This window comes from Moschus berezovskii, chromosome 8 (assembly GCF_049115385.1).
Source record: "Moschus berezovskii isolate FMDL1 chromosome 8, NW_MosBer_1.0, whole genome shotgun sequence".
Taxonomy (NCBI): domain Eukaryota; kingdom Metazoa; phylum Chordata; class Mammalia; order Artiodactyla; family Moschidae; genus Moschus; species Moschus berezovskii.
Window position 1 is genome coordinate 69,046,895 of NC_142467.1, and position 12,013 is coordinate 69,058,907.

General features: G+C 60.5%; 1 protein-coding gene across 3 annotated transcripts; it reads right to left on the reverse strand.

Moving 5' to 3' along the window:
• Positions 1-315: 315 nt before the first annotated feature.
• On the reverse strand, positions 316-7,301 carry CDC34 (cell division cycle 34, ubiquitin conjugating enzyme). Of its 3 annotated transcripts, XM_088838728.1 has the most exons (6): positions 6,137-6,525; positions 3,406-3,492; positions 3,215-3,312; positions 2,383-2,517; positions 1,386-1,502; positions 316-828 (listed from the first exon to the last, which is right to left on the reverse strand). In XM_088838728.1, the coding sequence occupies exons 1-6, from the start codon at positions 6,311-6,313 to the stop codon at positions 621-623; spliced, it is 822 nt and encodes a 273-aa protein (XP_088694854.1). In that variant the 5' UTR covers positions 6,314-6,525; the 3' UTR covers positions 316-620. The 3 variants fall into 3 exon arrangements, with proteins under 3 accessions (XP_088694854.1, XP_055285624.1, XP_088694853.1); XM_055429649.2 differs by lacking the exon at positions 1,386-1,502 and having other exon boundaries at positions 6,137-6,509; XM_088838727.1 differs by lacking the exons at positions 1,386-1,502; positions 3,215-3,312 and having other exon boundaries at positions 316-824; positions 6,137-7,301.
• Positions 7,302-12,013: the final 4,712 nt, after the last annotated feature.

Consider the following 12,013-nt stretch of genomic DNA (forward strand, 5'->3'; position numbering starts at 1 on the left):
CGCTGGCGCCTACTGGGTTCAAAGGACACACAGCCCTGGATACCACCAGCATGGGTGACATTGCCTGGGAGCCGGGGCTCAGTACCCTCAGGGCCTCTCAGCCCCAAGTTTGCCCCCGGGGCCCTTCCTGCCCAGAGGCCAGGTCCCTGATGGCCCCTCCCGCAAATCAGACTACCCAACAGGAGGCCCTGGGAGCTTCCAGGCTCAGAGCGGTGGCTGAAGTCTCCCGTTGTGGATCACATGCCCGTCACTAGAGCCTGTGCCCTTGCCTGGGTCCCACCGACCTTGGGGCCAAGGAGAGGTTGATCCTCGGGCTTCTCATAAAGTTGCTTTATTTAAATTCCAAACAAACCAAAGCAGAGAGAAGAGGTGACCCCGAGTCAATCCGTCCACTCACAAGCTGGGACCCTGAGTCTTTGGCCGGCAGGCAGGGCAGGCAGGCTAGGGTCCCTGAGCAGTGTCTGGCCCATGCGGGGCCCAGGGACGCGAGCCCGGTGGCCTCCTTGGAGGCGGAGATGGGGTGGACGGCGCCGGGCCACGCGGCGCCCGGAGGTAGTGGCGGCGGCAGACAGTCGGGCGGCTGAGGTAAAATTTGTAAGTTTATTCGCAGGTTTGTAGTGTCAAGACTCTTCGGTGCCTGAGTCATCCTCATCGTCCCCGAAGCAGCTGTCGGCCTCAGCCTCGCCATCCTCGTAGTAGTCATCATAGAAGAGGTCGGAGCCCTCGTCTGGCACTGGGGCCTTGGTCTTCACGCAGTACTCAGCCAGTGTGGTGGGTACCTTCACGCCATCCCGCTCTGCATCCACCTTGGTCCCCAGGACCTGCTTCCTGCGGAGAGACGCAGGTCAGCCTTGCCTTGGCCGGTGGCCCCAGACCCACGCAGGCGCTCCTGTGGACAGTGAAGGGCACCCAGCACCAGGGGGCGCCCCAGAGCAGACGGAGTCAGACCCCTCCCAGGACAGCCCATGTGTGCCCCTGGGTTCTGTGCACACATGGGTGCACGTGCACACACGCGTGCACGTGCACACACGCGTGCATGGAATGGGGAGACCATGCGCTGAAGAAGAGGCTGAGTGCGGGCTCTGAACCAGGAAGACCTGGAAGGTGTCGGCTCATCAGGAAGGAAACACAGATCCCAGCTGCAGAGGAAAAGGCTGGGTGAAGTGGGAGCAGCCAGGGTGCTGGGCCGGCTCTGTGGGCGGGTGAGTTGCTCAGCACCGCAGGGGAAGGCAGGCCACAGGATGGTACCCCCGGCAGATGCTCGGCACATTCCCGCCAGGCCGGGTCCCAAGTCCTCCCTTCTCTGCACATGAGTACCTTGCCGTCACTGGCACCAAGTCCTCTGCATGGGGCTCTGACTGCACCTGCTGCCCTTGGGGTCCCACCTTCCGACAGTGCCGCTGGGCTTTCCTGAGCTCTCGCTGTAAGGTCGCGAGGCTGGCCCACAGGCACGGGTCCCTACAGCTCCGCAGGCACAGTGACACAGCAGGTGAGTGTGGGTGCTGGTGAGAACAAGGACTCATTTCTCAGGGTAAATGCTGGGGGTTGGGGAAGAGACTAGGTTGTCATGGAAACACATGTCTGACCTACTTGCTTTTCTAAGAAACAAAGAACAGACCAAAAACCTCCTCAGAAGAGACTTATGGAAAAGTTAACTTTGTCGTGACATAAGTCACAAGTCCCAGGAGAACAAGTGAGAAAGAACAGTGGTCACAGACCAGCTCACAGGACACAGCGGACACAACTGGGTGCAGCACGCAGGCCCAGGGGCACTGCTGGCAGCGGCCGGCACTCAGGGGAGAGAACAGGAGGCCAGGGTAAAGAGAGCTCCCCTGGCCAACTCCTGACAGATGCCCTGCTTTCATAACCAAGAAAAAAATGATTTTCCATAAATGAAGACCTTTCCTAAATGTGCTGATCCCACCCGGCTGTGCCGCCTTTAGAAAACGATTCCAAGTCTCAGAATTGTAGCGCCAGCGACACTTACTTTCGTGAGGTGAGACAGACCACCTTGCACAGCACGGGCCTGGTCACACGTAGAGAACCCACTCCCTGAGGAGACCCGTGGGGAAAAGCTGAGGGCCGAGCGCACATGATCATGCCCTGGTGTGCAGGGTCTTCACACAGAGTGGGGTAGGGGTTGGGAATCGCCGCCCTTCTAGTTACAAAACAAGGGAAGGTGGCAAGACCCTGCTGGATCCTGCCAGACAGCAGGGTGTGTTAACTCCGTGCCCTCACACCACACACACAAGACACACACACACACCCCACAACACACACAGCATGTCCACACTTGACGGTACATACGTGGACCACACGCTTCACGAGAGAAACATTCTGGCCTTGATGGCAGGAGGAGGCCCAGACCCTTGGGCTGCTCACCGGATGATGTCCGTGTACTCGCGGTCCTTGCCTTTGCTCTCTTTCCACTTCCTGTACATCACAGAGGCGTCCACGTTGGCTGGCGAGAAGGTGTTGGGTTCGTTGAGGAGGGAGATGACACTCAGGAGGATGGTCCTGGAGGAGCAGGAGTCGGCGTGGGGGAATCCACGGCCCAGGGCACTGCCCACCCGGGAGCCTCCCACCCTGACCCTGACCCTCATCCTCTGCCACATGCCTAGCTCCTGGGATAGGACGTAGGGTGGGCGGCCAAGGCCACCTTTGCTCAGGTGAAGCAGGCCTGTCCCCTCCCCAGGGTGTTCCCCCTGGAGAATGGTTTTCCTAGGCTACCCACGCTCAGACCTGGGCTGGATGAAGGGCGCTGGGCAGGAGGCAGGGTGAGCATAGCCCCCAGGACAAAGGGGACTGTGTTCTCTAGGGTTCAAGGAAGGAGGGGGGATCCCTGGGGGAGGCAGACAGGATTCCCTGAAAAGTGAAAGTCGTCGTGTCCAACTCTTTGCAACCCCATGGACTATACAGGCCATGGAATTCTCCAGGCCAGAATACTGGAATGGGTAGCCTTTCCGGTCTCCAAGGGATCTTCCCAACCCAGGGATCGAACCCAGGTCTCCCGCATTGCAGGCAGATTCTTTACCAGCTGAGCCACAAGGCAAGCCCAGGATTCCCTGAGAATGTTACCAAACGTGGGTGGGATAGTGGGTGGCAAAAGATGCGGGAAAGGCTCGCAGGGACAGGGGTTGTGTGTGTGCAAGGACAGGAAGTTGCACCTGCCCCGTGTCCACACCCCCAGGGCGGGCCCGTCTGACACCCTCACCTGACATTCTGTGTGGGGTTCCACCGCTCCGAGGGCAGCTCCCCACTCTGGGGGTCATCTACCGGAGGGTGGAGAATGGAGATGCACACGTCCCCAGTCTGCGAGATATGGGGGGGCAGGGAAGGGTCAGCACCCACACGGCTCCTGTCCCCGCGCCCCCTTGCCCCCACAGGGCCCGAGGGCACGCTCACCTCGTAGATGTTGGGGTGCCACATCTTGGTCAGGAACCGAAAGGCGGGAGGGGAGTAAGGGTAGTCCATGGGGAACTTGAGGCGCGCCTGGTGGGGCGGAAGCAGGGCGCTCAGTGAGTCAGGCCGCCCACAGCCACACACAGCGGCTGGCCTGGGACCCGCCGGCCTCCACGCCCCTCACAGGCCTGGGGCGTTCGTGGAGTCACCTGAGCCAAACTGACCCTGGTCCCTGCCTGGTTGCCAGGTGTGGGCACCCCTGGGGAGCAGCTCCAGGCCTGTGGTGGGACCAGAGCCCGGGGCTGGCTACCTGAGCACCATGCTGGGCGCCCAGCCTCAGTCTCCAGCTCGTGGGGAGGATTAAAATAGATGCGTGTTCACTGGGCAGGCCTGGGGGCGGAGATGAGTCAGCGCCGGGCTCTCTGCCTGCAGGTGTCAGCCCTGGAGTGTCAGAAGGTAGCTGGGAAGGTCACGGGAAGACAGGGGAGGGCCCCTGGGGGAGACCTGTGCCCCTGGCTCAGTCTGTTTATGCCCCAGTCCAGAGACCCTGGTGGTGCGTCAGGCTCTTGGGGCCCCATGGGGCACCTCTGCTATGTCTGCTCTCCTTCTATCTTTGGAGAATCACCCTCCTGGATAAGGGATGCAGGGGTCAAGGGGGAGGCTCTCTGTTCTGGAGTAAGCCAACCTTGAACTCAGGTCTCAGACCCTGCCCCATTGTCTCCCGCAAGCCCAGGGCTGAGTTTCTAAGTGATAGCCCAAGCCCAGCTAAGGCCTCTTCTGCCCCATGCACCCACCAGGTTCCAGAGGTGCCTTCACCACTGTGTCAACTGAGGCTCGGTGGAAAGTAACGTGCCCAGGGGCGCACAGCATGCAGCTGTGGAGGGGGTCCCCGTCCTGGTCTCTGGGGCACCCCTCAGCACAGCACACGCTTCCTGGGGCCCCTGCAGCTCATAAGGGGGAACGGGTGAGGCTGGGAGGCTGAGAGGGAGGCACTGGGAAACCATGGTGGCCCCCAGGAACTTCTAGCACCCATGTCCTCTCTCCACTGCCCACCCAACCACATTGTGACAGAAGGATCTAAGGGTGGCAGAACCACCACGGGTCCCTTGCTACCTTCCTTAAGGCCAGCCTACAGCAGACAGAATCAGGTGCACCCCCTCCCCAGGCCATCCTTCTCCAGAAAACCAGGCTTATACCAAAACCAGCCCAGAAGACCCTACCTACAATCCCTTGCAAACAGTAGGCAACAGCCAGGAAACCAGGTTCCTTCTTTTCAGGCCAGAGTCCTGGCCTGGCCTTAGATAGGACTCCCTATTCCTGCTCTGAGCGAGGCTCTTATTCTCACAGTCGGCTGCTCCCAGAAGCAGACAAAAGGGGCTTGTGGGAGGGGGGCTGGTCAAACCATCTGGTGATCAGCCCCAAACGTGGGCCCTGTGTGGAGAAGACGGACTCCACATCAGATCTCAACCTAGGGCTGTCGACCTTCAATCCCCCATCCAACTCTGGCAACCAGAGAACCTCAACCAGGGATCACCCCAGTAGTTCAGCCTGCTCCCTTAAGGCCAACAGCAGGCTTGGCTAAAACGCTAGCCAAAAGTGCAAACACAGACATCTGCCAGGGCAACACCAGCCTGCCCCGCTCCTGCCCAGGCCTCCCAGCCAGGCCGCTGGGACCTTGGCAGGCAGCAACTGGGTGTTCCAGCTGTGAGTCCAGGACCCACCTCTCTCACAAGGCAACCCCCTGCCTTGTCCCTCTTGCTTAAGGAGTGAAGTCCTTTGATCTGGGAGGTATCCTCCCAAGGCCACATCTGGACTCAAAGCCTGTCCAGGTTTTGACCTGAGTTCTTGTCCACACTGGACTGAGACACAGCCAATCCCAGGGACAGCCCACACCTCACTGCTCCCAACAATGGCTATTAACAGGGAACTGCTCAGAACTCAATCACCACCGAGGGCCTAGGAGTGGCCCAGAGCAGGCAATTCAGGTCGAAAAAGCTGCCTGATCAGCAGGACAGGAGAAACACCAGCTAGGCCGCAGAGGAGCCAGAGCTTCTGAGGCCGGGCCTGTGTGGGTTTTGCGGTGTGGCTCCCAGGAACAGGGCAAAATGTGGGAGCAAGGGTCGGACGGAATAGGTTATGTAAAGATCATGGTGAAGCCCAGAGGACCTGGCCCACTGCTACAGGCCAGGGTGGCCGCTTTCCAAGCCAATCCTGGCTGCCAAGCCCATCCAGGCCTTTGCTGGAACCTGAGCAAGTGGCCGAGCCAGCCCCCAGGCAGCGGGCCTCCCTTCCCCTTCCCAAGGCCAGGGCTCTTCACAACAGTGTTGGCCAGTCCGGGGGAGGCCTCTTTGTCTGCTCTGGGCAGCAAGTACAGGAGGGAGGAGGGTGCGGGCACCAGGGCCTAAGGGAAGCAAGGGCCACGCACCCAAAGAGACAGGAGGGTCCCGGGTCTCCCTACTGGAGGCCTGAAGTGGCCTTAGGGGACCTGATGCTTTTCAGGGACTCTTGGGGACGGAGGGGATGAGGGGGTGACCGAGGGCCCTCAGCACGCCAGAGGCGACCAAGCAGAGAAGCAAGGGCAGGGAGCCCCGCGAGGAGGGGGATGAAAGGGACCCCACGAGGAGCAAGGAAGTGGGAGTGGGTCCTGCCAGGGGAGTGGGGAGGGGACAGAGGTGGAGGAGGGGCCCCGAGGAGCTGGAGAAGGGGTCGCCGCCCCTCCCACACCGCCGCTCACCTTGAAGTAGCCGCCCTCGTAGTAGGTGTTGGGGGGTCCGAAGATGGCCACCTCCCAGTTGTACAAGTCTCCCTCGTCCACCAGGGTCACCCGGAAGCCCTCTACCGGCTCCTCCTGCAGCCCCTTGAGCTCCAGCAACAACGCCTTCTGTGAGCTGGGCACCAGCGGCCGGGCCATGGCGGCGGCGGACGGGCCTGGGGCCGGGGGCGCGTGGGGCTGCGGGGCCGCGGGGCCACGGGACGGGCCGGGGCCGGGGCCGCCTTCCTCCTCTGCGCCGCCGCCGCCGCCTCCGCCGCCGCCGCCCGGAGCCCCCGGGCGCTCCACTCGCTCTGCGCCGCCGCCTGGCGCTCGCCTCCACTGCCGCGCCCCGCCCCCGCCGAGTGCGCCTGCGCGCCGCCCGCCCCGATCGCGCCTGCGCGCCCGCCCGCGGGGCACGCCGGGAAGCGACCCCTCCCCCGGCCGCCGAGCGAGCCGCCGGGAGCAGGGGGCCGCGCGCGCAGGCGCTTTGGCGCTTCCGCCCCACTGGAAGGCCGCTGCCGCGCCGGCCAGGACTAGCTACCCGGACGCTTGTTCGTGGGGCCGCAGGCAGGCAGCGCTGCGTTGCGCTGCCCGGCCCACCGCGCTTTTGGGGCCTTTTTGTGACGTCCCAGCGCGGGGCGGGGCAGGGGCGGTGCCGGCGCGAGCCTCAGTTTCCCCACTCGGTACCGGGTCCGGCCGCCCCGGACGCTCGAGCGGGGAGGGTTCTGTCGCTCCCAGCCCTCCCCCCACTCGGCGCGTCTTCTGCAGCCTTGACTCGGCACCCGTCCCACCGGAACCGCAGACCAGAGCCTGACTCTAGCTGCTCCCTGGGTCCGGACGCCCACTCAGATCTGGATGGGAGAGTAGGGGTAGGGCCTGGCCTTCATCCCTGCACGTCCGCAGGTGACAGCTCGCCATGAGGGTGGGCTTGGCACCCGTGGCCTGTGGTGGCCTCGTGGCGGGGGACCCGGGCTGCCAACAGCTGCACCAACACCTGGGGCAGGGCTGAGCCTGTTCCTTCTCCCAGGTGCCCTGACATCTGGCCCTGGGCTGGTCACCACTGAGGACAGGCAGGTAGACCCGTCTGGGGGAGGAAAACAAAATGTCACCTGTGGGGACGAATGGAGTGAAAGGTCACGCCGACCGCAGGCAGGAAGTACCGGCCGGAAAGCGCCAGCAGAAAACCCCCGCCAGGAAGTCCCGGGGACAGTTGCCCACCAATCAACGGCCCGTTAGCGGGCCGACCGATGGACCCAAGGGCGCCAAAACACTGGCCAATCAGAAACATACACAGAGCCACATAGACCAACCAGCACCTCAGGGCCAGACCCTTAACCCTACATGGAAAGGATCTGGCACGTCCTCAGCCGCCAGGGTATAAAAATGTTGCCTCACTCCCCGCAGGTCGCAGACTCCCGCCCCTGCCTGCTCACGCCTGTGAGTTCTGCCGGAGAGCAATTGCCCAATAAAGCCTCTTGATCACCCCTTCTGGCGTTTTCACTGTCTTGCCGCCGCGCATTCTTACATTTGGCGCCCAATGTGGGGCTCGAGGTGAGGGCCCCCGCCCACGCCGTGCGGGCCCCCTCGAGCTCCACCGCTGCGGTTACCCGCGCCTTGGCCACGGAACAACCTCCCGGACGGCAGACGACGGGGTAAGTCCCTTCGGCTTTGGGTCCCGCCACCCTGGGCGACCGCTTCCTAGGGCCGGATAACCTGTGCGCACTTATCTGGCCTTCACCCGGCAGCTCTGCCGCCTCCCGGTTCTCAGCACATGCCGGAGACGTCCTAATCGGCTGAGTAACCCCCGGTCTCTCTCCAGACCTCCAATCCGGCTGCCTCTGTTTGCCTGGGGACACCTGGACGATAGAGGTTAGCCCCACGTGGTCGCCATGGGGTCGGTGGCTTCCAAACCCGAGCCCAATTGGTCCACTCCACTAGAATGCCTGCTAGCCAATCTAAAGAATCTGAGGCTGAGAGGCTATATCCGGCCTAAATGGCTCACTTTCTTGTGCTCGGAGGCCTGGCCTCAGTACCCCCTAGACAGTGATTCCCATTGGCCCCCCACCGGGACGCTAGACTTTGATGTCCTCCGTGATCTAGATAATTACTGTCGGAGAACGGGAAAATGGTCTGAGGGCCCTTGTGTACAGGCTTTCTGGGCACTGCGCTCTCGCCCTACCCTGTGCACAACCTGTTCACCCAGTCAGATCATGCTCACCATGGCTCCTAAACGGTCCCCTTGCTCCAACCCCGAACCCCCTCCCAAAGAATCGCCAGGCCCCGAGTCCTCTGCCTTCTCTATTCCTCCAGAGGACCTGGTTGCCCCGCCCCCCCATGCTCCTCCGACTCCGGCAGCCCCCTCGCCTTCCCCCACTTCTCAAACGGCTCCGACAATGCCCACTCTTACTCCCACTTCCTCTACGGCCCCCACACCTTCCCCAGATTCCCAAATCGATACGCAATCGCCTGAACCACGCCCTCCTCCTGCCACCACTCTCTACCCCCCATTACCTCCCCTTACACCGTCCCCATCACCAGTCAGCTCACACAAGCGGTCTCACGGACTACCCCCTGAGGACCCCTTTCCCCCTGCCCTGGCTCCCCTGCTCCCCTTGAGACAGGTGGCGGGAGCTGAAGGATTGGCACAAGTCCATGTCCCCTTCTCTCTCCAAGACCTGGCTCAAATCGAGGCCAAGCTTGGATCGTTTTCTTCCAACCCCACCCATTACATCAAACAGTTCACTCAACTAACCCGGGCATACGCTCTAACTTAGAAAGACATCTATGTAGTTCTGGGTTCTACCACCACCCCAGAAGAGCGACAGGCCATCTGGGCGGCTGCTAAGGCCCGAGTCGATCAGAGACACTTCGCTAACCCCTCTCCTGAACGCCCCCCGGGGGCTCAGGCCGTCCCCGACACTGACCCCAATTGGGACTATCAGGATGCAGGGGGAGGCCAGCTCAGGGTTGGATACATGGTCGAATGCCTTCTAGATGGCGTGGAAGCCACTTCTAATAAGGTGGTTAATTTCCTCAAGTTAGATGAGATCACCCAGGGCCCTGATGAAAACCCCGCCATGTTTCTCAATAGGCTGACAGAGGCCCTTATCCAATATACCCGAATGGCTCCAGACTCCCCAGCCGGAACAATTACCCTGGCCGATCGTTTTAGCTCCCAATCTGCCCCCGACATTCGGAAAAAGCTGGCCAAAGCCGAGGGCGGCCCTCAGACTCCCATACGAGACCTGGTAAAAATGGCCTTTAAGGTTTACAATGCCCGGGAAGAGACTGCAGAAGCTAGCCGCAAGGCTAGACTAAAACAAAAGGCTGAGCTCCAGGCCAGTCTTCTCAACCAACAAACCCAGGCCCTAGTAGCAGCCCTACAGCCGGCAACAGGTTCGGGCTCACCGAAGCCCCCACCGGGGGCCTGCTTCAAATGCGGCAATGAAGGACACTGGGCCAAGATGTGTCCTAACCCGAGGACACCCACAAGGCCCTGCCCAAGGTGCAAACAACGCGGGCATTGGGCGAGCAATTGTCCCTTGGCCTCTCGGGCCCAGACCCCAGGGGCTAAGGGACCAGAGCAACCTAAGAGGACCCCAGGCCCAGACCCCGCCCTAGAACTGCTGACCTTCGATGAAGACTGAGGCCGCCCAGACTCGGGAACCCCGATAACCCAAGCCGAGCCCAGGGTAATGCTCCAGGTAGCGGGTAAGTCGATCGACTTCTTGGTTGACACGGGGGCTACCTATTCGGTCCTTCCTTCCTTCGGAGGCACCTTGCGTCCTTCCCAGGTTTCGGTAATGGGAATTGATGGCCAGCCGTCACAGCCCCTAGAGACCAAACCCTTAAACTGTCGACTGGATAATTGCCTGTTTACCCACTCTTTTCTAGCCATTCCTTCCTGCCCAACCCCTTTGTTGGGAAGAGATATTCTAACAAAACTCAGGGCCACACTCCACCTGGCCCCGAGGCCTTTCCCCTCCACAGGCAGATTTCTAATGATGCTCGCGGGGTCATCAACCCCCCAAATAAACCCCAAGTTTGGGACACTAAGATCCCAATAATAGCCCGACATCAGCCCTCAGTCCTCATCCATTTGAGGGATCCCACCCGGTTTCTGGCTCGGGCCCAGTTCCCCTTGTCTCAGGCCAATCTTCGCGGATTCAAGCCAATAGTTGATCGCCTCCTGGGACAGGGCCTACTGGTCCCCACCACGTCCCCATGCAACACCCCATCCTTCCGGTCCGTAAAGCCTCGGGAGCCTATCGGCTGGTCCAAGACCTCCAGCTGATCAATGAGGCGGTTATCCCTGCACACCCACTGGTCCCTAACCCCTATACTCTACTCTCTCACATACCCTCAGACACTACTCATTTCACAGTAATCGATCTTAAAGATGCATTCTTTACCATCCGCATCCACCCTGATTGCCAGTTTTTGTTCGCTTTCACTTGGACTGATCCTGACACCAGACAGGCCACCCAACTTACATGGACCGTCCTGCCTCAGGGGTTCCGGGACAGCCCCCACTACTTCGGCCAGGCCCTGGCCCGGGACCTGGCCCTCTGTCCTCTTAATCCTAGTACCCTGCTGCAATATGTAGATGACCTCTTGCTATGTAGCCCTTCCAAACATCTCTCTAAACAACATACCACAGCCCTCCTTAATTTCCTGGCCTCCACAGGATATCGGGCCTCACAGTCAAAGGCCCAACTCACCTAGTCCTCGGTTACTTACCTGGGATTACAAATTACCCCCACTACCAGGGCCCTCACAACCGACCGCTGCAACCTCCTTCGATCTATCCAACCTCCGACCGACGGGGACCAGATCCTGTCTTTCCTAGGTCTGGCGGGATTTTTCTGCCATTGGGTGCCCAACTATGCCTCACTGGCAAGACCCCTCTATGCGGCAGCTAAAGAGACCTCAAAGGGGCCGCTCTCCTCACAAAATGAGGTCACCCGAGCCTTCCTTGTGTTATGCTCTTCTCTGACATCTGCCGCCCCCTTGTTCCTGCCTAATCCAAACTATCCATATCACCTCTATACTGATGAAAACGGGGGGATAGCCTTTGGGGCCCTGGTACAGCCGGTGGGCTCTGAACTACTGCCCGTCGCCTTCATCTCCAAACAACTTGACCCCACTGCCAGGGGGTGGTTTCCCTGCCTGCGACCATTGGCAGCAACGGCGGCAATCTATATAGACTCAAGAAAGCTAATTCAAAGTCAACCCCTAACCATCTTTTCCCCACACCACCTTGGCGATCTTTTGGCCTCCAGATTCCTCCCTGACCTCAGTGACCCCAGATTACAACAATTTCACCTAATATTCTTGGACAACCCCCAGGTCACTGTAGCACGCAGCTCCCAGCTAAACCCGCTATCCGCGCTTCCCTCTCTCTCTCTCTCTAAAAGTCCCGACTCATCAATGCACTGAAATCTTAGAGTCTTTGAGACAGCCACCCCCAAACCTCTTTGCAGAGCCACTGCTGGATCCCGACATAACCATGTTTGTCGATGGAAGTTCCAAAAAAGACTCGGATGGGCACCGGGCAGCAGCCTAAGCTGTGGTAACCTTGCAGGGAGTCCTCAAAACTCAACCCTTGCCGCCGGGGACGACTTCCCAGAAGGCGGAGCTAACCGCACTAACCCAAGCCCTGCACCTGGCAAAAAACAAAAAGGCAAACATCTACACAGATTCCAAATACGCCTTCCTAATTGCCCACTCACATGCGGCAATCTGGAAGGAAAGAGGCTTCCTCACAACTAGGGGCTCCCCAGTGTGCAACGCATTCCATATCACCAAACTGCTGGAAGCCATCTCCCTGCCCGAAAAGGTAGCCATCCTACACTGCCA

What these genes read in the sequence shown, in the direction of transcription:
- CDC34 (XM_088838728.1), bottom strand. Translation starts at nt 6,313, where the DNA reads ATGGCCCGGCCGCTGGTGCCCAGCTCACAGAAGGCGTTGTTGCTGGAG. An exon ending in GGCACCCCAACATCTACGAG is followed by an intron (nt 3,313 to 3,405) that starts GTGAGCGTGCCC and finishes CATATCTCGCAG; the next exon opens with ACTGGGGACGTGTGCATCTC. An exon ending in CCCAGCGGCACTGTCGGAAG is followed by an intron (nt 829 to 1,385) that starts GTGGGACCCCAA and finishes GTCTCTCCGCAG; the next exon opens with GAAGCAGGTCCTGGGGACCA.